Source organism: Saccopteryx leptura, chromosome 1 (genome assembly GCF_036850995.1).
Source record: "Saccopteryx leptura isolate mSacLep1 chromosome 1, mSacLep1_pri_phased_curated, whole genome shotgun sequence".
NCBI classification, from domain to species: domain Eukaryota; kingdom Metazoa; phylum Chordata; class Mammalia; order Chiroptera; family Emballonuridae; genus Saccopteryx; species Saccopteryx leptura.
Window position 1 is genome coordinate 385,382,239 of NC_089503.1, and position 24,174 is coordinate 385,406,412.

The window sequence follows — 24,174 nt, forward strand, 5'->3', positions numbered from 1 at the left end:
TCTCGTGTGCGCTTGACCTTGGCCGGGCAAGCGGGGGTGGGGGGGCTCCAACCAGCGACCTCAGCCCTCCAGGTCAACACCTTATCCATTGCGCCACCACTGGTCAGGCCCTCCCAACTTCTTAATCATGAAAATTTTCAAACCTATAATGACTTTTTCAATAGTAAACAAACACTACACTGTCTTGCAGATACATCTGTTGACTTGCTTGCATATTTGCTTTACCTCTATGTCCATACCTTTTTTTCACCGTGCTGTTTGAAGATAAGTTGTAGATTTCATGACACATTACTTCTAAATGACGTTTTAGCATGCAACTCTTTAGAACAAGGCCAGTCCCCTAGTAACCCCTACCATTGTCACGAGAGAATTCACAATTCCATAACACCATCTAACACCCACTCTATTCGTATATCCCCAGTTATCATGAAATGTGTTAGAGCTGTTTGTTTTCTCGCCTTGATGCAATCTAGGTGCACACATTATAATTAGTTGTGTTTCTTTTCAAGCTTCTTTTTTGTCATAGAACCATAATTCCAGCCTTCCCCACCCGCCCACGACACTGACTCTCTAAGAGAGTCCCGGGCGCACTTGTCTCATAGAACAGCTCACAGTGTGGGTGTGTGTGGCTGTCTTCTTGGTGTCCTTTGGTGTGTGTCCTTGTCCCCCATACGTCCAGCAGCTGAGTCTGACGCAGTGCTCTCCGGTAGACCTCTCCGAGGTGATGGAAGTTCTCTCTCTGCACCGTGCAGTATAGTGGCCACTAGCCATAAGTGACTAAATCAATTAAAATCAAACAAAATTTAAGTTTAGTTCCTCAGTCCCTCTGGCCACATACTAAGTGCTCATTATCTGCGTGTGGATAACGACGACCGTACTGAACAGCACCGGTCGGAGACGTGATTGGATTTGGGGTGGGCAGAGTGGACAGGTTGCTGCTGAGCTGACGCCCGTGAGTCCTGCTTCCCGTCGGGAGGCACGTGTCCGGTTGCCTTGCCATTGCTGATAGCATGTTTGATCGGCAGCAACGGGCAGATCTTTCCATTGTGGAAGCACGTCTCTCTGTGCAGCAAAACTGGTCATTTATTGAGCAATTTTTCCACATTATATGAATGTCCTGTCTCCCAGCAATCTTTCAACTAATAGTTGAGCATCTGCTGATGGTCTTTACAAAATCAGATACAGTATTACACTGGAGACGCAGAACAGATACAGTGTTACACTGGAGATGGCAGAACAGTGACTTTTCTTTTTTAGCTGAAGTTCTGTAAAGGAAAGCTCTCTTCTTCCTTCCCGCTTCCTCACCCTCCCTTTTTCTTATTTTAAATACCCCTCTGGACTTACAGTGTTTTGAAAAATTGATTTTAGAGAGGGGGTTGGAGAGAGAGAAGCATCAGCTCATAGTTGCTTTGCTTTAGTTGTTCATTGATTGCTTCTCATACATGCCTTGACCAGTGGGCTCCAGACAAGCCAGGGACCCCTTGCTCAAGCCAGGGACCCAGCACTCAAGCTGGTGAGCCTGCCCTCAAGGCGGCCACCTCTAGGTTTCAAGCCTGGGACCTCAGCATCCCAGGTCAACGCTCCATCTACTGCACCACCACAGGTCAGGCTCTTAGTTTGTACTTTAGCCCAGTGTCTTCATTTCTAAGTGTCTGTAGACAGACGCTCGTTCATGGGCATGAGGAGACATACGAGAGGTTCGTCGCAGCTTTCTGTGTAATAGCAAAGATTGGAAACACTCATAGTGTCCATCAGGCGAACGATTGCTTCAGTTATGGCGCATTTGTACCATTTGTTGTCATCCAGCAGTTTAAAAATAATAAAGGAAATCTATTGACTCCAACATGGAGAGTCTTCTAACACAGTGGTCCCCAACCCCTGGGCTGCTGACCGGTACTGGTCCATGGGCCATTTGGTACCGGTCCGCAGAGAAGGAATAAATAACTTACATTATTTCAGTTTTATTTATATTTAAGTCTGGATGATGTTTTATTTTTAAAAAATGACCAGATTCCCTCTGTTACATTCGTCTAAGACTCCTGATGCTTGTCTCGGTCACGTGATACATTTATTCATCCCACCCTAAAGGCCGGTCCGTGAAAATATTTTCTGACATTAAACCGGTCCGTGGCCCAAAAAAGGTTGGGGACCACTGCTCTAACACATGTAGTTAAATGAAATGGCAACTGTTATCGATTTATATAAAATAACGTGTCCTAAAACATATTTTTATATGTTCCTATGTGTGTGTTAGTGTCTAGAATGGAGTCTGGAAAGAAAACCACTAAATGATTAGAGTGATTACCTCTCCGGAGGGAAGTGGGACTAGAAGGAAGCCCATGGGAAATGTCGCTTTCTCTAAATGTTCTTGTTTTATAATCCCATCATTTTCCCCAGATTCTGCCAGAAATGTGAAGCCATCAAGCAGTTGTAAAAGTCTGTATTTAAAGTATTTAGCAGTATAGCTTCAGCCCCCAAGGAATTCTAAAGAGATGTATCTGTGCTCAGAAAGGTTCCGTTTGGGACCGCGGACGCTCTGTTCCGTGTTCTCCTTTCCTGGGTCAGGGAAGCAGAAGGATGGCCAGCTCTGGGCAGGTGGGACAGCTTCGGTTATTTGCTGCCCTTGCTGTTATTTGAATTTTTATTTTTAATTTAAATTAAAATGACTGGTAAAGATAAGGTAGTTGGGAAAGGGATGGTTCACGTGGAGATTATTGAGACGGTTTCCTGTGTTTCTGGATGACCAGATTAATGTTTGTAAAGGAGTGTGAGCAGAAGTAATCTTATGAAGAATCATCAGGATTTTGCTGTTGGATTTGCTTATATGAGTTCTTTTGTTAGTGATGCAGCCAATTACAAATTTTTTTTTTTTTTTATTTTTTTTTTTTCTTTTTCATTTTTCTGAAGCTGGAAACAGGGAGTGACAGTCAGACAGACTCCCGCATGCGCCCGACCGGGATCCACCCGGCACGCCCACCAGGGGCGGTGCTCTGCCCCCCAGGGGGCGATGCTCTGCCCATCCTGGGCGTCGCCATATTGCGACCAGAGCCACTCTAGCGCCTGAGGCAGAGGCCACAGAGCCATCCCCAGCGCCCGGGCCATCTTTGCTCCAATGGAGCCTTGGCTGCGGGAGGGGAAGAGAGAGACAGAGAGGAAAGCGCGGCGGAGGGGTGGAGAAGCAAATGGGCGCTTCTCCTATGTGCCCTGGCCGGGAATCGAACCCGGGTCCTCCGCACGCTAGGCCGACGCTCTACCGCTGAGCCAACCGGCCAGGGCTCCGCCAATTACAAATTTAGAAACTGAGTCAGTTATTTATCGCTGCCTAACAAAGCCTGAGTCATGAATAATCATGTTGTCTCGTTGTTTCTGTGAGACATGAATTCAGACGGGGAACAGTAGGGATGGCTTGTCCATTCTGTGATGTCTGGGATTCAGCTGGAAGAACTAAAGGCTGGAAGCAGAATGCTGTGGGGAAAAGTCCCGAACAACTTTTTCAGCAGGCTTCCAGGACTCCCCATGTTCCTGTTCCTGACTTTCTCGTGTGTCTGCTGTGTCTTTGCTGATTGCTCCCTGAAGGTTGAATGTCCTGGAGTTCAGTCTTTTCTTTTCTTGTGTCTTTTCTACTCCTTGGTGAGCTCATCTAATTGTAAGGCTTTAAATACAGGGGGCGGGGGTGGGGTTACTGACTGGGTAGGTAGGCGGGTGGGTGGATGGATGACCCATCCCGCCGTCCCCGGCCACAGCTCCTCTCAGCCTGCCTGCTTGGTAATTCCATTTGGATGTCCAGCAGGTTTCTGAACCTTAGCATACATGAAACTAAACCTGGGACTCCACTGTCCTCCGAACCTTGTCCTTGGGCGGTCTCCCCATCTCGGTGAATGGCAGCTCCAGCCTTTCAGTTGTTTAACCCCCAAAACTAGGAGTTACCCCAAATTTCTTTTTCCTCATACCCAATATCTAGTTGACCAGTCCATCTCATTGGCTCTACCTTCAGAATCCATATATCCAGAATCTGACCACTTGTCACCATCTGTGCCACCACCACCTCGGTCCAGATCACCATCACTTCCTACCTTGATTCTTCTGCCCACCCCACCTCCTGCACTCTCACCCCTTCTGTCTGCTTTCGGCACTGCAGGCAAAATGGTCCTGCTGAAAGAAACCAGGTTAGGTCACATTACTTAAGGCTTCCTCAGCTGGAGCCCTTAGAGTGGCCGTCATCCGGCTCCCTGTGGCCGTCATCCGGCTCCCTGTGGCCTTTCCTCTCCCACTGCTCTCTGTCCACTGTGCTCCACCGGCACTGGCAGCCCCTGCTGCCCCCTAAAGCCCCGCCCCACCTCAGGCCTGTGTCCGGGCTCTCCCTTCTGCTGCGGTCACCGTGGTGTTGACAGAGGCTTGGACGTGGGAGCTGGAGGAGACAGCATCCTGTGGGGCTCCTAGCATCTGTATAGTAATCTTGTCTTGGTGAAGAAATGCCGTGGTATCGGGGGTGGGAAGTTTCCAAAAGAGACAGACTGTGTCTATACTGTAAGTAGCAGGTGCATTTACGTCTGAACCAGATGAAACTCCTTTCTCATCCATCTACCTGCCATTCTTGCCCAGTTAGATCTCTGAGCAGTCCTTTCTTGCAGATGAGGTGACAGTTGTTAAAAGATCCCTTGAATGCCACTGATATGTCATTCCATTTAGCTTGATTTTTGTTCCTTTTTACTCCCTTCTGGGGGTGAGGAGTGACATGGGGACGTCACTGGGCAGTCTGGGGCGCCATCGGGATGGCCCATGCTGTCAGCTGCAGGACTTAGAGCTGCATATCCAGACCCTGGACGGATATGGTTTTGGTTTCGGAGTAGGCCACGGAAATGCTCAGAAGGGCTCAGCTCGTGCAGTGGGGTTTGAGCAGGGACAGGAGGTGGCTAGAGAAGGGGAGAGGGTCGTGTTCCACCAGGAGCTCTCCCGACACTCCGTCACGGAGACTCACGGGAAGAAGGGGAGAGGGTCGTGTTCCACCAGGAGCTCTCCCGACACTCCGTCACGGAGACTCACGGGAAGAAAGGGAGAGGGTCGTGTCCCACCAGGAGCTCTCCCCGACACTCCGTCACGGAGACTCACGGGAAGAAGAGGAGAGGGTCGTGTTCCACCAGGAGCTCTCCCGACACTCCGTCACGGAGACTCACGGGAAGAAGGGGAGAGGGTCGTGTTCCACCAGGAGCTCTCCCGACACTCCGTCACGGAGACTCATGGGCGTGGTACGACAGGCCATCAGCTATTTACAGCTGTGTGACCAGCAGAGTTTTGGGTGCAAAGCTGAATGAGGACATCACTGAGAAGATCCCTGGACGTGAGACACCCTGAGGGAGGGCGCCTGTCTATAGAGGGAGTGTGATCTTAAGTGGGATTTATTTTTATAGAGTCACAGAAACACATTGTTGAAAGGACATCAGGAGGTTATCTGGTTTAAGTCTACACTTTTGGCCAAACAGAGCTAAATGTTGACATCATTTAAGCCTTCACTTTTTTCTTTTGAAAATATATTTATAAAAGATACTAACTCTTTCCCTGACCAGTGATGGCACAGTGGATGGAGCCCTAATCTGGAGCACTAAGGTCTCAGGCTCAAAACCAGAGGTTGCCAGCTTGACCCCGAGGTTGCCGACTGAAGCATGGGGTCACTGGTTTGATCCCTGGTCAAGGCACACACCAGAAGCAATCAGTGTGCAACTAAGTGGAGCAATGAGTTGAAGTTTCTCTCTTTGTCTCAAAAAAAAAAAAAGAAAAAGAAAAAGATACTCTTCTATGTTATCTAAATTACTAATTTTCTTTAATTTTTTGAAAACTGCCTTTAATGCCGTTTCACAGTAAGGTAACTGCACATCTTGAGAATGGCTGAAAGAACATTCGGCAGCAGACTGAGGAGGAAATGTCATTGTAGTTTCCTGTTGTTTTCAAATAAACGGCTGTCTCTGCTGAGTGAGTGGAATATATGCAATATTAAACGTTTTAGAAAGAGCAAGGTCACCTTTACAGTGATAGGTGGCAAAATTGAATTTCTTTTGTCATTTCAGAATGAAATTGCCAGTTCTGTCTTTAAATGAAAAGCTAGATGGTTGTTAGGAACACGAGAGCCTGTCAGGTAGAGAACAGAATCACTGAACGCCATCGGACCTTCTTCACTTGAGCGATTGCTGCCTTTTCTCCTCCTTTTTAAAAATGAAATTGTAGTCATTTAATAAATAAATAAATAAATAAATATAACCCAGACAACATACTGGAGTTGGTTAGAAATAGTTTTTGATATATTTCAGTGATCACTGATTCACATGTATGTACATCTTATCGTCACAATGAGAAAAGGTTTAGAGAGGGTATATATATATCCCCAGAGAGAGGGACAGATAGGGACAGACAGACAGTAAGGGAGAGAGATGAGAATCACCAGTTATTGGTTGTGGCACCTTAGTTGTTCATTGATTGCTTTCTCATATGTGCCTTGACCGGGGCGCAGGGGACTACAGCAGAGCAAATGACCTGGGGCTTCAAGCCAGCAACCTTTGGGCTCAAGCCAGTGACCATGGGTCATGTCTGTGATCCCACGCTCAAGTCAGCAAGCCTGCGCTCAAGCTGGTGAGTCCATGCTCAACCCGGATGAGCCGCACTTAAGCTGGTGACCTCAGTTTCAAACCTGGGTCCTCTGCGTCCCAGGGCGATGTTCTTTCTACTGAGGAACCACCTGGTCAGGCAGACAGTATATATACTTTTTAAGGGAATAAATGTGTTTATATTCCTTTGAATTTTATGAAAGTATGCTTTAAACACAGGGGAAAATAAGTATTCAGTATCTGTTCATTAAACCGAAGAATAGCCTGACCAGGCGGTGGCGCAGAGAGCGTCGGACTGGGACACGGAGGACTCAGGTTCAAGACCCTGAGGTCGCCAGCTTGAGCCCAAGGTCGCTGGCTCGAGCAAGGGGTCATTCGGTCTGCTGTAGCCCCCCAGTCAAGGCACATATGAGAAATCAATCAATGGGCAACTAAGGAGCCTCAACAAAGAATTGATGTTTCTCATCTCTCTCCCTTCTTATCTATCTGTCCCTGTCTGACTCTCTCTGTCTCTGCCACAAAATAAAAAAACAAAACAAAAAAAACCCCGAAGAATAAACATGTATATTCTGCCTCCACGGGTAAAGACACCTGAAAAATCATTTTTTTAAAAGTGAGCGGCAGGGAGGCAGAGACAGACCCCTGCATGCGCCTCGACAGGGGTCCCCCAGCAAGTCCCCTGCAGGGCTATGCTCTGTCCATCGGGGCTGCTGCTCTGCTGCACAGCAACCGAGCTATTTCAGTGCCTGAGGTGAGGCTATGAAATCATCCTCATTACTTGGGCCAAATTGCTCAAACCCTTTGAGCCATAGCAGGGGTGAGAGAGATAGAGAGAAATAGAGAAGGGGGAGGGATGGAGAAGCAGATCTTTGCTTCTCCTGTGTGCCCTGACGAGGAATTGAACCCAGGACTTCCAAACACCAAGTGGACACTCTACCACTGAGCAAATTGACCAGGGCCCTGACAAATCTTAATTATACCACAAAATCTAGGGAGTTAGGTAAAAAAGTAAAGGCATTTGGGGATTTCTCAAGTTCCAGATGATCAGACATAAAATATCAGTCATCAGCTAAATAATAATGATAGCAAACATTTATGTTTTTATAAACTAGATACTATGAACACTATACATATATTAAGTCAATATCAAATTTCCTCTGCACTAGCCAATAAATGAGCCCTCTTCAGCCATTATAAATCATTAGATTATGTCTGTTCTTATTTTATGGTTGCAGACAAGTAACTGGAAATAGAACGCATCAGTGTGGGTTCCTACTCTAGATTTGGCAACTACTAAGAACAGTTTTCAGGACTACATTATAGGCTAATGGTAGCTCTACAGAGGCTTATTTTAAACTGCTTATTAGGCATTGATAAACCCCAAAGAATCCTCAGCCTCTGCAATATCGTCATAGGTTAGCAGTTTTACACATTATAAGCATTAAATTAATATGAACTAATCTAAAAAACACTTTAAGAAGCATCCAGTTGCCTTGGCTCAGTGGATAGAGCATTTGCCCAGCGTTTGGGTATCCCAGGTTCGATTCCTGGTCAGGACACACAGGAGAAGTGCCCATCTGCTTCTCCACCGCCCCTTCTCTCTTCCCCTCCTGCAGCCATGGCTAGATTGGTTTGAGCATGGCCCCAGGCACTGAGGATAGCTCCTTTGAAGTGCATCAGCTTCACCTGCTCAGAATAGCTCAGTTCTTGAGCATGGTTCCCAGATGAGGTTGCCAGGTGGATTCTGGTTGGGGTGCAAAAGAAAAAAAGAAGCAGCATTCAGTCTCCTAGAGGTTTCTTGGATGAAAGTCAACGTGGTCTTCATCTAGGATGAATTGTGGAGATCATCCAAGCCCTTCTCAATATCTTTCAGAAGTGTGGGTACTTAGAGACTTTTCTTAGAAAGTTTTGGAAGAGAGAGCACCTCACTACTATCTGTTCGAAACATTTGGTTTTACCTTCTTTTCCTCTTCTTCCACCTCCGTTGTCAGAATTTGAATTTCGTTTTGGGCTCTGAATGTTCCCAGTCACTGACGCGGCCCCTCTGTTCTGTTTTCCTGCAGCCATGCCAGACGGTGTGAGCTCTGTCTGTATTGTGCCTTTCCGTTTTGTGTAGACAACACGTTAGTTAGATCTTTCAGCTTTCTGGGAGGGACGTTAGGGTCTCACACAGTTGTAGCATTCTTTTCGCTGAGATGATATGAAATTGGTTTGTTTCCTCTACCACTGTTACAAAAATTGCTATTTTGTCTCCATCATGGTTTGCAGGTGCTGTCTGCTGCTCTTGGGGAGACGCGTGCTGTCTTTACCTGTTTCAGACTCTGTGCTTTGTCCTGTCCGCTCTCTTCAGAAGACAGATGCTTTGCATGATTTTATTTTTAAACTGTGTTTCTAGTCTCTTTTTCTAATAACCACTTCCTCATCAGCAGTGTTGTTGTTTTTAAGTAAATAACATTTTTAAAAATTCTTTTTATAGAGAGAAAGACACATCGATTTGTTATTCTTTTTATTTGTGCATTCACTGGTTGATTCTTGTGTGTGCCCTGACCAGGGATCAACCCCACAACCTTGGTGTGTCAGGACAATGCTCTAACCAACTGAGCTACTCGGCCAGGCAGGGTCTCTCATCATGTTTTTCTATTTGGATTCCTTTTCCACTGTAGAGACCTTTACTTGGAGGCATTTTTTTTGCTAGACATTTTGATCTAAACAGAACAATTATAACAGTGCTTCAAAAACATCTCTTGACAAGTGACTGCTCCAGAGAGCAATGCTGCTGGCAACTGGGAGCCCACTCCGAGCAGCTCCTGGCCGCACAGTGGAAAGCAGAGGGACAGATGTCCTCCCCACTCCTTCCCCCCATCCCCTTTTTACTTTAGAAAGAAAGGAAGGAAGAGAGAAACAGCAGTTGCTTGTTCCATTTACTTACACATTTACTGGTTGGTTCTGGCATGAGCCCTGACCCGGGTCCTCGCAACCTTGGTGTGTCAGGACAATGCTCTAACCAACTGAGATACCTGGCCAGGGCCTCCTCATTTTTAACGCTGGTCCTTCATGCTTATTTTTCAGATTCTCAGGTGATCTAGCAGGCAAATTTATGTAAGACCCCCTTCAGTAATTGCTCATTCAAAAATCATCTAAGTTTCCATTTATAGAAGCTTGCCTGACCCCCGAAAGGTGTCCTCTAATTTATTCTCTCAGTAGCAGAGATGAGGGAGGGCATTAATACATTTGGTAGGTGCACATGCTTTGGAATCAGACACCTGGTTCCATGGATGTCCCGAGTTAGATTCCCGGCCAGGGCACACAGGAGAAGTGAACATCTGCTTCTCCACCCCTTCCCCTCTCCTCCCTCCCTCCCTCCCTCCCTCCCTCCCTCTGTCTCTTTCTTCCTGTCTCTCTCCCTTCTTTCCCTACCTCAAAATAAATGAATGAATAAAAGTGATTGGCTATTTCACACATTTTAGAAATCACATTTGTGCACGATGCATGGTTCAAAACTAAAATAGGACTCAAAGACGTAGAGGGAAAAGCAGCATTCCTAGGGGACACAGTAGTTACTGTCTTGTTTTCTGCCTTACACTTTCATTGTCTCACTGAAGGTTTTGCTAAATAGAAGTTTTAATTGAAAATTGCTTTCCCTTAAAATTATAAGTATTATTTTCAGTGTTGTGAATAATAAGCCTAATATTAGTTTGGATCTTATTCCTCTAGAGATAACCTGATAGTTTTTCTTCTTTTTATCCGTGGGGTCTTGAAATTTGTCATTTGTCTATAATTTTTATTGATTAGATATTAGGGGACCCCCCTCCCCCACTGAACCTTTGCTTTTGCTTTTTTCCACTATATTTTCTGTTTTATGTTATGTTTTAGGAAGTTTTATCTATTTATCTTCTGACTCTTCTAGTGAATGTTTTATTTTAGCAATCATTTAGAAGTTCTAAGATACCAGTTTTATTCTTGGTTGCTTTTTTTGTTTGTTTTTGCATAGTCTCATTAATGTTAATTTTTTGGTGATGCTTTTTTATTATTTATTTATTTATTTATTTAATTTATTGTGTTTGCATAGATTCTAGTCTTGGTTGCTCTTATATTTTTGTTCTTTTTTAGGATGCCATAGCTTCTCAAATTCCTTTATGAGTAAGAACTAATTTTCCCCAAGTTTTCTTCTGCTCTCTTGACTTTTTTACCAGAGCTGTTTTCATTTGCGTGTTCGGTCTTTCTGTCCTTGTGGTGCCCCGGCTCGGCTGTCAGGTTGTCCGTGGTTGCCCGGTCACAGCCGTGAGTGACAGGTGATGGAGGCCACAGAGTGGGTGGGCAGGTAGAGTGACCAGAAGGAGTGAAGCTGTATGCCTGTGGAAGCATGCCGCAGTCGGGGACTTGATTCTGGGGGTGTCTGTAGCTCTGTAAGGTACAGTACAGCCCAGTTTTTCTGTTCTTCTGCTTCAGTTAGAGCCCTCAGAGTTGGCTGGGTGGTGGTGTCTGGAGCCAGGGCGCTCTGTGAGGGCTGGGACAGCCGTGGTGGGTAGCCCTGTGGCGATCAGGGGCCTCTCACTTCCACCCCGTGTCCTTTCCTGGGGCCTGGCCTCCGGGACCTGGCCCCTAGGACCTGTCCGGAGCCGGAGCTGAGCTGGCCTCTTCTGCTGGTCTTCCTCCCTGTGCTTGTTCTGGAGTGTCTGAAACTGCCTTCTTCCCACGGCCTCTCTCCAGTCTGCTTCCTCTGTTCCCTTCTGATGGACTCTTAGGAAGAAGAGGGGGTCATATGCTTAATCAACTACAACTTGTAGTTAATCTTTTTTTATATTTAGAATTCTATCTTGCCTCTCTTCCTTTGACTCTGAAGTAGTGCTCTAAATAGCTTTGTTTCTGTAAGCCAGCGATTTTCAGCCTTCTTCATTTCCTGGCACACATCAACTAACTACTGAAATTCTGTGGCATACCAAGAAATACATTTTTTGCCAATCTGGCAAAAGACATTAGGTGTAATTTTGATTCATTCACACTAGCCAGCTATTGTTGTATTGTCTGTTGTCATTTCTTCTTAGGTGGGGCCTTTTCATTTATTTTTATTATGAAAATTATCAAACATAACAAAAGTAAAAGAACTCTACAGTGGACATCCTATGCCCACAGCTTGAATTCTGCCATTAACGTTTTACTACACCTTTTTATGATAACAAATCTATTTTTTTATCCATCTATTTATCAGTTCTTACTTTTTGGACACAATTCAAAGTATATTGCAAATGCTTTTTTCTGAGTACTTTGGCATAACTTATTACTTAGACTTGAATAATTTTCTCTTGGTGAAATATCTATAGGTATAATTATATCTATAGATATAATGAAGAGTACCAATCTTGAGTTTTGACAAATATTACACCCTCATAACCCAAACCCCTATTAAGATAAAGGTTATTCTGTTTTCCCAGATGTTCTATTAGGATATTTCCATTACAGTTATAACATATAGTATGTTATATTATAATACAATATATAACACATTATACATTCTGTAATAGTTAATAATATAACATAATATGAAATTAAATTAGCTTTACCCTAACCCACATACAGAGTACGAATTTGAATAATAGCTCCCGTTGACATTTTGTTATTTGACAGTCTAAGGGAAAGAGCTCAGTGCCCTGACTCGTCAGGTAGTGCATATTTAAAATCCTTATGGCCCACCAGTGTGCCTGCCACGGCATGCGGAGTGAAAACCACTGCTCAGAGCTAATCATCTAAGATGCTTCTTGCTTTCAATAGATACATTCTAAGCAAGTCACGTTTTTGTAGATTCAGTCATCTTTAGGTATGATTTCTCTCCAATACTAGCAGCTTTTTATAAGCATCCCTCTTTAGTCAAATAATTGATATATAGTATTTATTATTCTTATTTTAAATTTACTAGAAGAACCTAATTTAAAGATTAGCTTTTTGCCTGACCAGGTGGTGGCGCAGTGAATGGAGCGTTGGACTGGGATGCGGAAGGACCCAGGTTCGAGACCCCGAGGTCGCCAGCTTGAGCGCGGGCTCATCTGGCTTGAGCAAAGAGCTCACCAGCTTGGACCCAAGGTCGCTGGCTCCAGCAGGGGGTTGCTCGGTCTGCTGAGGGCCCATGGTCAAGGCACATGTGAGAGAACAATCAATGAACAACTAAGAAGTCACAATGCGCAACGAGAAACTGATGATTGATGCTTCTCATCTCTCTCTGTTCCTGTCTGTCTGTCCCTGTCTATCTCTGCCTCTGTAAAAAAAAAAAAAAATTAGCTTTTACTGCAAATAACTACTCCTAAATTACCATTCAGCCCTTTCTTTAAAAACGGCAATAAAAGAAATTTTTTTACGAAGTTTATCTGTCTACCTTATCAGACACAATTGAATGCTACCCATGGATGAATAGTTAATTCAGTGGCTTAGTGCGGAGATTAGAATCTGCCCTCTTAGAGAATCTAGTTCTGTACTTGAGCTGAGCTGTGTTGGAACCCTGAATAGAGACGGAATTACTGGGACAGGAGCCAAGTGCATTCTGCTAAGTGAATTGAGTCCAGATGACTCTTCCGAACAGTTGTATTGCTTTCCCACCCAGCTCCACATTCTCGGAAAGGGGTTTTAGTTTTAGGAAGTAGACGCACAACTTCCTTTTCCACTGACTCCAATTCACCGTGGTTTCAGCAGATACTAAGTACAACTCCTGCCTCTAGAGACACCACAGTCTTTAAACTTCCAGCAGCCGCTGGCCCCGGGAAGTCTGACTTACCCGGCTGAGGTCCCACTAAACAGACTCCTCTTAATTCATTGAGCTTGCCAGCTACCGAGCATAGAGCTTGTTTGCTACACAGGAAGTGCATTTAAGGACTCAGATTCTAACTCATCTTAAAGGGACCCCACGTGGCTCAGTGAAAAGCTGAATTTCCAGGTTAAATCACAATAAATGTAACTTGAGTTCGCATAAACTTTCAAATAAAACTTACACATGTTCTTTTCAAACATAATAATACTAAGTTACTAGGAATGACGGGATGGAGAAAGATATACCAGGCAAACGGGGATAATTGTAGCGTCTGACAAAATAGAATGTGCGTGGAAAATACTAAAGGGACAAGGTGTGCATTTCATACTATTGATAAAAGGAACAGCCTAGAACAGCCTACCAGGACATACAGCAGTGTGAGTTTATGTACATCTAGCAAACTCTTATCTGCATTAAGCAAAATTGACAGAGTTTTGGGGAAAAGCTGACAAATGTTTAGCTATATTGAAGACTTTAAAACGTCTAATTTAGAAACATAGAGTGGCCAACAGTAAGAAAAATAGGATGAATACCATTAACAGGGTTCATCAGGTAGTGATGTTGAGAGAGAACCTCGCATCCAACAATGAATGTCATTTTCTGAAGCACACATGGAAGAATGATAAAAACTAACTGCATATCAAGACACAAAAGAAATATTCAAGACCCCAGAGTGTCCTTAACACAGACTATATGTACGTACCCTGACACTGTACAAATTAGAAATCCTCAGTAGAGCCAGCTTGACAGAGAGAAACATATTTGGAAACAGAAGAAATGTTCTAAATAATCCGTGAGTTAAAGCACAAATCATAACAAAAATTAGTAAGTAAATAGAGGTGATTATGAAAGCACTCTACATCGTAACTTACGGGGTGCTGCTCATTCAGTCCTTTGAGCCTTAAAGGCTTTTATTAGAAAGCAAAATAGACATTAAATAAACTAAGCAGTCAGTTCAAGAAGCCAGAAAAAGCAGTTGAGTATACTAAAAAAAAAGTAAAAGGATGGAAATAACAAGGAAAATGGCAAAAAATAATAGTGAAAAATAGAAATGATCGACAAGACCAAAAGTAGGTTATTTTTATTTGTCTAAGAGATGAGCCTCTCCCAGGACCGATAGAGGAAACTTTTAAGAGAAAAGGCAACAAATAAATAAGAAACAAAAAAGGAATAGCCACAGATAGAAACTTTGAAATTAAGAAAATGCTATGAAGCCTGACCTGTGGTGGCGCAGTGAATCAAGCATTGATCTGGAATGCTGAGGTCGCCGGTTCAAAACCCTGGGCTTGCCCGGTCAAGGCACATATGGGAGTTGATGCTTCCTGCTCCTCCCCCCTTCTCTCTCTCTCTCTCTCTCTCTCTCTCTCTCTCTGTCTCTCTTCTCTAAAATGAATAAATAAAAGTAATTAAAGATATACGTGACTCACAAGTCTCACTTCCACCTCCCAGCTTTGTGCTGAGTAGACAACACGAATCTCTCCATGATTGACTTCACTCTATTCCCACCATTTCCCCATTAAAAAAAAAAAAAAAAAATACTATGAAGAGCTACAAAAATTTTTTTGAAAAACTTTGATAAAAGTTTTCTGAGAAAACAACCTACCCAAATTTACTTAAGAAAAATTAGAAAACCTGTATATTGATAATTAATTCTTAGGAAAATTAAGTGGCAATCAGCCTTTACCCACAAAAAAATGCCAAGATCAGACTAGATGAATTTAAAATTTCTAAAAATATATATTCTTACCTTAATGAACTAGGCTAGAGAAAGGTTACTCCACACCTCTTGTAAGGCTGGTATCATCTTGATTAATGATCAGCAAACTTTTTCTGTAAAGGATCAGGCAATAAATATTTTAGACTTTAGAAGTCATAGTGTATATGTCACAAACACTCAACTCTGCTATTGTAGTGTGAATGCAGCCATAGATAATATACTTAGTAAGTGAGCATGGCAGTGTCTCAATAAATCTTTATTTACAAAGCAGTGGGAAGACAGATTTGGCCCTTTGGGCCACAGTTTGCTGACCCTTCATCTTGACTTGATAATAAAGAGTAGAAAAAACCCCAATAAATTGTCTCTTATGAACATGGGTGCAAAAATTCCAAGTAAAATAAGTAGAATTTAAAACTCTCAAAATGTCACCATCTGGTGACATAGGTACAAGGATAATTCAATCTGAGAAAATGTGTTTATGCAATTTATATTATAAAGACTAAAATAGAAAAATTATCTCAGTGAATGAAGAAAAATTACTTATCAAAATTCAATACCCACTTATTTATTTATTTATTTATTTATTTTGGTATTTTCGTGAAGTTGGAAACAGGGAGGCAGTCAGACAGACTCCTGCACCCGTTTATTTTTAAAACTATAAGCAAAGTAAAAAATAAAGAAATTTCTGAGGTGTCTAATAAAACCTACACAAACATTATATTTTTGAAATTTTCAGAGCATTCTCATGGCAGACAGGAAAAAGACAATTGTTTGTTATTGTGCTGCCATTTAATACTGAACTGGAGCCCCAACTACTGAGACAAGACAGAAATAAATAAAATGCTGTCCTGGTGGACGGTTCACTTGGTTAGAGCATCATTCCAAAGCATAGAGATTGCTGGTTTGATTGTTGGTCAGGACACATACAGGAACAGATCGATGTTCCTTTCTCTCCTTCTCACTCTCTTTATTCCTCTCTCACTCAAATCAGTAAAATAAACATTTAAAAAAAATAACTGAAATTACAATGATCCAAAGGAAGAATCATAAGTGTCATTATTTGCAGATGGTATGATCATTATTAGGAAACCGAAGGGGCAGGTCAGCAAATAGTAGAAATAGTAAGAGCATTTAGAAGGGTTGCAAGAAACCAGCAATGTTTCCTTATACCAGCCATAATAAGTTAGGAAATATATAACTTTAAAATATATATACCAGGCCCTGGCCGATTGGCTCAGCGGTAGAGCATCAGCCTGGCAGGTGGAAGTCCTGGATTCGATTCCCAGCTAGGGCACACAGGAGAAGCGCCCATCTGCTTCTCCTCCCCTCCCCCTCTCCTTCCTCTCTGTCTCTCTCTTCCCCTCCCACAGCTGAGGCTCCATTGGAGCAAAGTTGGCCCGGGCCCTGAGGATGGCTCCATGGCCTCTGCCTCAGGCACTAGAATGGCTCCGGTTGCAATGGAGCAAGGGTGCAGGTAGGCAGAGCATCACCCCCTACTGGGCATGCCAGGTGGATCCCGGTCAGGCGCATGTGGGAGTCTCTCTGCTTCCTCACTTCTCACTTCAGAAAAATACAAATATATATATTTTTGTGTGTGTGTGTATACCATTCACAATAGCAACAAAACTAAACTAAGACTTTGCGTGGGGTGTGAAGGGGCATGGTGCAGTGTGTAGATGGTGTGTTATATTGAGTGGAACACTTGAAACCATGTCAACACAATAAATTAAAAAAGAACAAACCCTAAAACCAAAATGCCTTTAGTATAAATTAATAGAGTGCAGGATCTTTATAATAAAACTTCGTTGACCGCCTGCCCTGTGGTGGCGCAGTGGATAAAGCAGTGACTTGCAATGCTGAGGTCGCCGGTTCAAAACTCCAGGCTTGCCCAGTCAGGGCACACACAGCAATCTGAAACAGCTAAGTGAAGCAGCTATGAGTTGATACCTCTTGTTCCCCACTGTCTGTAAAATCAATAAATAAATTCTTAAAAAACAAAACTATTGAAGGCAAAAAAGACCTGAGTAAATGGAGAGGTGTAATCTAGTCCTAGATGAGAAGACTTCAATATTATAAAGATAGGAGATACTCTCAAATTGATCGAAAAATTCAGTAATAAAAAGAAACATCCCAAAGTATTTTTCAAGAGATCTGAAAAACTGATCTTTGAAGTTGATGTGGAAGAATAAAGGTACAAAAGTGGCTTTAGGCCCTGGCCAGTTGGCTCAGTGGTAGAGCGTTGGCCTGGCGTGCAAAATTCCCAGGTTCAATTCCCGGCCAGGGCACACAGGAGAAGCGCCCATCTGCTTCTCCACCCCTCCCCCTCTCTTTCCTCTCTGTCTCTCTCTTCCCCTCCCGCAGCCAAGGCTCCATTGGAGCAAAGTTGGCCCGGGCGCTGGGGATGGCTCCATGGCCTCTGCCCCAGGCGCTAGAGTGGCTCTGGTCACAACAGAGTGATGCCCCGGATGGGCAGAGCATCGCCCCCTGGTTGGCGTGCCGGGTGGATCCCGGTCAGGTACATGCGGGAGTCTGTCTGACTGCCTCCCCGTTTCCAGCTTCAGAAAATTAAAAATTAAAAAAAAAAAATTAAAAGTGGCTTTAGAGTTTTTGAAAAGGAACTAACAAGCTCCACTAGCTAAAACCATGTGCTGTTAGTACATAAATTGACAACTAGATGAGTAAACAGAATGATATCCGTGTGTCTGTTCTGGAGTCCCTAGACCACTGGCTATTTGGGAACAAATCCCCAAATTTGTTTATTGGTGGACCATAATATCAAATTCTCAAACTATTAGAAAAAATACAGGAGACTAACTAACCTTATGCCATTGGGATAGGTTATCTGTTTCTTTAAAAGATACTAAACTCACACAAGAGAAAGATAGTCAAATCAGCGATGTCGTATAAAGCGTGTTTGGCAAAGGACATCACAAACAACGATGAAACACAGGTGCCGGATCAGGAGCTGGTGTTTACCACAGAGGCAGTACAAATCGTCAGCAGTCAAGCAGATAAAGTGTATGAGTTCCCGGAAGAAGACATCTGGATGTTCATTAAACATAAGAAAAAGTACACAATTTCAGTATTAAAATTATGCAATACATTGTCGATCCTGGAAATGCTGAGGTCGCCAGTTTGAAACCCTGGGCTGCCCGGTCAAGGCACATATGGGAGTTGATGCTTCCTGCTCCTCCCCACCTTCTCTCTCTCTATCTCTCTCTCCTCTCTAAAATGAATAAAAAAAAATTATGCAATATAATTTTACATTCATCATAATGACCCAAAATAGAAAAGACTGACAACAAACATTGAACATGAATAATAAAGGAACAAGAGTGATGAGAAGTTGTACACTGCTGCCCTTGTGCTTGGTTGTCATACAACGAACTGTCCTAAAACTCTGTGGCTTAAAATAGTAAGTATTGATGATGTACTCACGAGCCCATGGGTCAGCTTCTGTCAGCTGGGCAAGTCAGATGTCCGCAGCCAGCTCTGGGGCAAGTGGGCGGCTCTGCTGACTTTAGCTGGGCCTGTTCACGGTGGGAGGCGAGCTGGCTCCAGGCTGCTTTGCCGTTTCCTCAGCTGAGACAGGTCTTGCATCCTTTAGGAGACTAGCTCACATGGCAATGGCGGAGTTCCAAAAGAAAACAGAGGCTGGCCTTGGGACCAGCATACCATCTTTCTACATTCTGTTGACCAAAGCAAGGCACACGGCCAACCTAGTACAGGGGTGGGTAAACAGATTCCATCTCGTGATAGGAAGAGCTATAAAATTATATTTCTTCTTCTTTTTTTTTTTTTTGAGAGGAGAGGAAATAGTGAGAGACAGACTCTTACATGTGTCCTGACCAGGATCCACCAGGCAACCTCTGTCTGTGGCTGATGCTTGAATTAACTGAGCTATTTTTAGTACCTGAGGCTGATGCTCAGACCAGCCAAGCTATCCTCAGTGCCTGAGCCGACGTTCAAACCAGTTGAGCCACTGACTGAGAGGGGAAGAAGGAGAGAAGGGGGAAAGAAGTAGATGGTCGCTTCTCCTGTGTGCCCAGGCTGACGCTCTGTCCATTGAGCAAGCCAGCCAGGGTATAAAATTATATTTCAGAGAATGTGGATACAGGGAAAGGTGTCAAATTGCAGCCATCTCTGCAGTTGCTCTATTGTAGGGAGCCAACTTAATATGTGGGGACATGGAAGGGACTTTTTCCCAGTAATTCAGAAATTTGACTTTTAGTATAGATATTGCACTCCCACAAGTGGTAGACAATAAGAATATAAGTGAGTTTTTGTGATTGGTAGCATTTTTTTTGTAATAGCAGGACTAAATGTTTACCAACAAGTGAATGGATCAACAAATTGTGGTAAATTCCTAAAATAGATTACTGTTCAGCAACCAAAATAAATGAATTAGAACTAGATTTATCAGTATAGCTAAAACTCAGAAACATATTAAGGGGAAGTTGCAGAAGGTATAATCCTTTTTTTTTTCCCACTGAATAGAGAAACATGCAGAAAAGACTATATACCATTAATGGTGGATATATACCTAAGTTGTAAAATTATTTTTAAAAATTCAAGAGAATGATAAACACCAAATTCAAGTGAGTGAGTTGCCTTTGGCAGGGGTGCAGAATACAGAAGGGATTTCAGTTGTACAAAGTTTCATTTCTTAAAAAAGGAAAAATAAAGACAACAAAATGATTGATTACCATTTGACAAAGCTGGCTAGTGGTGACCTGAATGCTTATTATTTTCTTTATTTTTTAATGTTTTAAATATTTCATTTAAAACACAAACAAACAATACCCCGGGAGGGGATTCCACTGGACTTACTGCTGGCCTCTCGTCTTTCACCTGTCTGCATTGTGATTCTTCCCTTCTGTGGTTTCTGCATTTGGCAGGGACCAGGTAGTCACATGCATTGAACACCCTGTGTTCTGTCTGTGGGTTTCCTCACACGGACACTGCTGTTACAGTCGCTCCCCTGAGCTCCTTCTGGGCCTGGACTATGGCTTTAATGGAGGAAGCTTTTGTACTCAAGCTCCCTGAGTGTGTAGAAGTTTTGTTTTCGGGTCCCCAGTCTCCTCACGGGGCTGCCTTTTCAATCCAGGGCAGTGGCAGGACACTCTCCGATATGAGAACCAGGGCCCCTGACCCACTGTGGCTCCCGCAGCCCCGGGTCACCTTCTCACGTGAGAAGAGAGAGGTTGGCCGTTCTCATGTTGCTTCAGCAGCAGCAGCGTGGCCGTGGCCGGGTTTGAGTCAGCTTCTCATCAATACCCGTGGCCTGCCCCTCACGATCACAAGATGATGGTAGCAGCTCCACGTTTCAGGTCCCCGCTTGACAAGCAGGGGAGTGTAGGGTTTCTCTTTGTGCAGTGCTTTGTATCATGGTGGGAAATTGTTCCTGGAAGCCCCCAGGAGACTTGTCTCAGGAACCGTTTGTCCAGAACTGGGTCACGCAGCCCCCCTGAGCCCGTGCCTGCAGCGGGAAGCAGAATTCCCAGTGCCCCCGCCAGGTGTGCCCTGCTCTCAGCTGACAGGTTCTGGACCTTCCTGGGAGCAGGGCAGAGGGGAGTGAGTGCCCATGGGCTGGGCAGCGGCAGTGTCTGCCAGAATGCCCACCTTAGAGTGAGAGCTTACTTTCAGAAGGTGATGGCCCACTTTGTACCGCCCACACTAAACAGCCAAGTCGGGTTCTTTGAGGTGGTGGGGGGGGTCACTCCAGTGTTAGGTGCAGAGGCCTGCCTGGAGCGTGCCTCTGCCCGGGCCTCAGGTGCCCACTGCAGGGGGCGGTCTACCAGAGGGACGGGGGGGGGGCACTGAAGTCTCCCGGATTGGCCAGCCCTTTCCCGTAAACACTTCCAACTTCAGTAAAACACCCTAAAAGGGAAAGGACACATTTGTAACTTTCATTTTCAAAAAATAGGCAGTTGTTCAACCTTAGTTTTTGATAGCTAGATTTAGTATTGTATATTTTGAAGTTCAAGGAAGCATTAGGGCTTTTGATTAGAATTATAACTGCTTTCAAGTGATTTTGAGAATAAGTTTAAACCGGCACCCTGGCTGGACCACCTTACATGCGCCTGAATCAGATCTAATCCCCTGGCTGGGTACTCAGTTGGTTAGAGCGTCTTCCCAATATGCCAAGGTTGCAGGCTGGATCCTGGTAAAGAAGCAGACAAGAATCCACCGATGAATGTGTGAGTGGGTGGAACAGCAGATCTGTGTCCCTCTCTCTCTGAAGGGGAAAAAATATATATATATATATTGAGTCAGCTTCTCATTAGTGCTCGTGGCCTGCCCCTCACAATCACAAGATCACATACACACACACACACACACACACACACACACACACACACAAATTACCAAAAAAAATGTTTTTCCCCAATGTCTGAGCCAGATATCTGTGAAATGTAGCGCTGACACCGACCCCAGCGTACGTGTGAGAGTCATGTGAGAAGGAAGCTCCGTGCGGGTGCTCGTGGCAGCGTTGGAGCGGCCGGGAGGCGAGAGCAGCACTGGCGGAAATTATGAAAAATGTGGTGGTTATGGTGGACCTGTCTCGGGAGACCTTAGCCTATGAGAAATCTCTTTTTCAGCACTATGACTTTAAAGAACTGAATTTTTTTTTCTTTTTCTTTTTTGTTTTTAGCAAGAGAGGGGTAGGGGGACAGGCAGGAAGGGAGAGAGATGAGAAGCATCAATTCTTTGTTGTGGCTCCTTAGTTGTTCATTGATTGCTTCTCATATGTGCCTTGATGGGGGCGGCTCCAGCTGAGCCAGTGACCCCTTGCTCAAGCCGGCGACCTTGAGCTACAAGCCAGCATCGAACCTGGGACCTCCGCATGCTGGGCCAACGCTCTACCCACGGAGCAAACTGGCCAGAGCCATAACTTCTATTTTAGAAGGACAAAATACAGAAACAAAGGCATATGTAATAGAAGTAGGTAGCTATGTAAAGAATAGTTAGAAATAAAAATAAAAAAGACTATAGAGATGAGAGAACTCCAGCCTGGATACAGTTGTGTTTTTTTAATAGTAAATCGGAATAGACTGAAAAAATTAACCTGTAATGCATCAGAAAAACACAGATCTAAAAAAAAAAAATTACCAAAGGCCAGAGGCAGATAGAGGGTAGACTCAGGTGCCTAACCACTGTGGGAAGCGGTCACTCTCCTCGTTCTGTGCACCTCCGTCGGTACCTGTTGTGGGCGGCATTGCCAGGTTTACGTCTGTGGGCTTCAGTTTGGCTGAGCTCCTGTGGGGTGCCAGCTCTGCCTGGCGCTGCCCGTGGGCATCCAGGAACAAGTCGGGCAGGTTCTCGCCTTTTGCTCCAGCCTATGCACTCGCTCTGGCACCCACAGTGCTGTCTGGCTCGACCGAGACATTCAGTGTATGTTTGTTGAATGAATGAATCAGTGAGTGAAGTCATTCATGGCCTGGATTCTCTGCTGTTTGGCTGTTTGGCTGTTTGGCCAGCTTTCAGTGGGGAGAGCACCTCAGAGCACCTCCCCCCACCCAAGCTCACCCCTGCACACCCTGCTTGTCTCAGCCGGTGACACGCAGGAGGCCCGAGGACCCTCACCAGGCGGGGTCCTCGTGTTTCTCCTCAGAAGATTTAGGAGGAGGCGGCAACGTAAACAGTATCAATGTGTTCAATTTTTCCCCTCACTTTTCAGGCTGGAGTCAAAGGGACATTGGGAAGATTAGTCGGGATTTTTGAGGTAAGCCTGTTAAAATCTTTGGTGTGCTGGGTAGCGTAATAACCACATGTATCTTTGTCTTGGTCCATTCAAGAGGCTATCCCAAAATGCCACCAGCTGGGCGGTTTTCAACACTAGAAATGGGTCTTTCACAATTGTGGAGGCAGGAAATTCAAGGGCAAGGCGGCTGCAGCCTCAGGGTCTGGTTGAGGCCCTGCTTCCTGGACCCAGCTGAGTCTCCCTGCGTCCTCTCTTGGGAAAGGGAGGCTGCTCTCTAGGTCTCTGTCACAAGGTCCCGATCCCACTCAGGAGGATCAGCCCTCACAGCCCAGTCGCCCTCCTAGTACCAGCACTTCAGTGCTTAGCATTTCAGCACAGGAATTTGGGGGAGACGTATGCATTTATTTAGTCCGTTTCAGGCTTCACCTCCCCCAGAAAGCTAGACTGCTGTCTGTAAGCGTTACTGATCCCATCCCTGCCTCTCTCCTTTCCTCCTCAGATGTGAGGAAGGGTAGGGAAGTGTAGAGAAGACAGGCAAAACAGAATGTAAATAGCTCTAGCGAAAGAGGGAGAAACAAGGAAGTCGGCTGGGGCAGAGATTCTGAGGACGCAGGACGCAGTGAGAAGTCAGGGAACAAAGCTGGGTGAAGTGAGCAGGCCATCGCCCGCCTGGCTGGCCCTGGGGAGGCCCAGCCCAGTCTCCTCGCTTCCTGGTGCCCAGCTCCGTAAATTGACTGGGTGCCTTTTCCTGCTCACAGCGTGTCCCTGAAGTTGCACGTAGGGGAAGGAAAAGATAGGAGAGCTTTAGAAACCCAGCCAGAGAGCTCACCCCCAAATGCAAGTGTGGTGCGTCTCAGACCGGCCCCTGGACGACTCCGTGCTTGGTTGTGGGACAGGAGAAGGTTCAAGGAACCCCGTGTCCCCGCTCTGGTCACCTGTGTAGGAGTGCACTTCGCTTGAGCACTCTGGGCTCTGAGGAGTGACTCCCTCCGCCCCTGTGCCCGCAGAACCAGGAGAGGAAGCACAGGACGTACGTGTACGTGCTCATCGTCACGGAGGTGCTGGAGGACTGGGAGGACTCGGTTAACATTGGTAAGTCGCCCGGGGTGCTCCAGGGCCCACAGCCAGCTTGGGCCACGGCACCAGTTGCACTCAGAACCAGAAACAACAGCCTGATAATCAGGAGGCTGTACCCAATGAAAGAAGCTTGTCCACTTTTGAACTTCAGAAAGTTAGTATTTTGAAGTGTTTAAAAGGAAGCTGAGGTTGGGTACATGGTGACCAAATAGAAACGCCCCGAAAAGTAAGAACTGTTCCAAAATCAGATTGAGTCCTCCGGGCCTACTGCCAGCCCCTGACC

The 24,174-nt window shown here is 44.9% G+C and overlaps 1 protein-coding gene across 2 annotated transcripts in view; it reads left to right on the forward strand.

Moving 5' to 3' along the window:
* Positions 1-24,174, forward strand: part of NUDT3 (nudix hydrolase 3) — an 80,511-nt gene that overhangs the window by 50,884 nt on the left and 5,453 nt on the right. For both annotated transcript variants that reach the window (XM_066359611.1, XM_066359612.1), the window contains exons 3-4: positions 22,791-22,835; positions 23,822-23,906. In XM_066359611.1, coding sequence (XP_066215708.1) covers positions 22,791-22,835; positions 23,822-23,906 — 130 coding nt within the window. The remainder of the gene's footprint in view (positions 1-22,790; positions 22,836-23,821; positions 23,907-24,174) is intronic.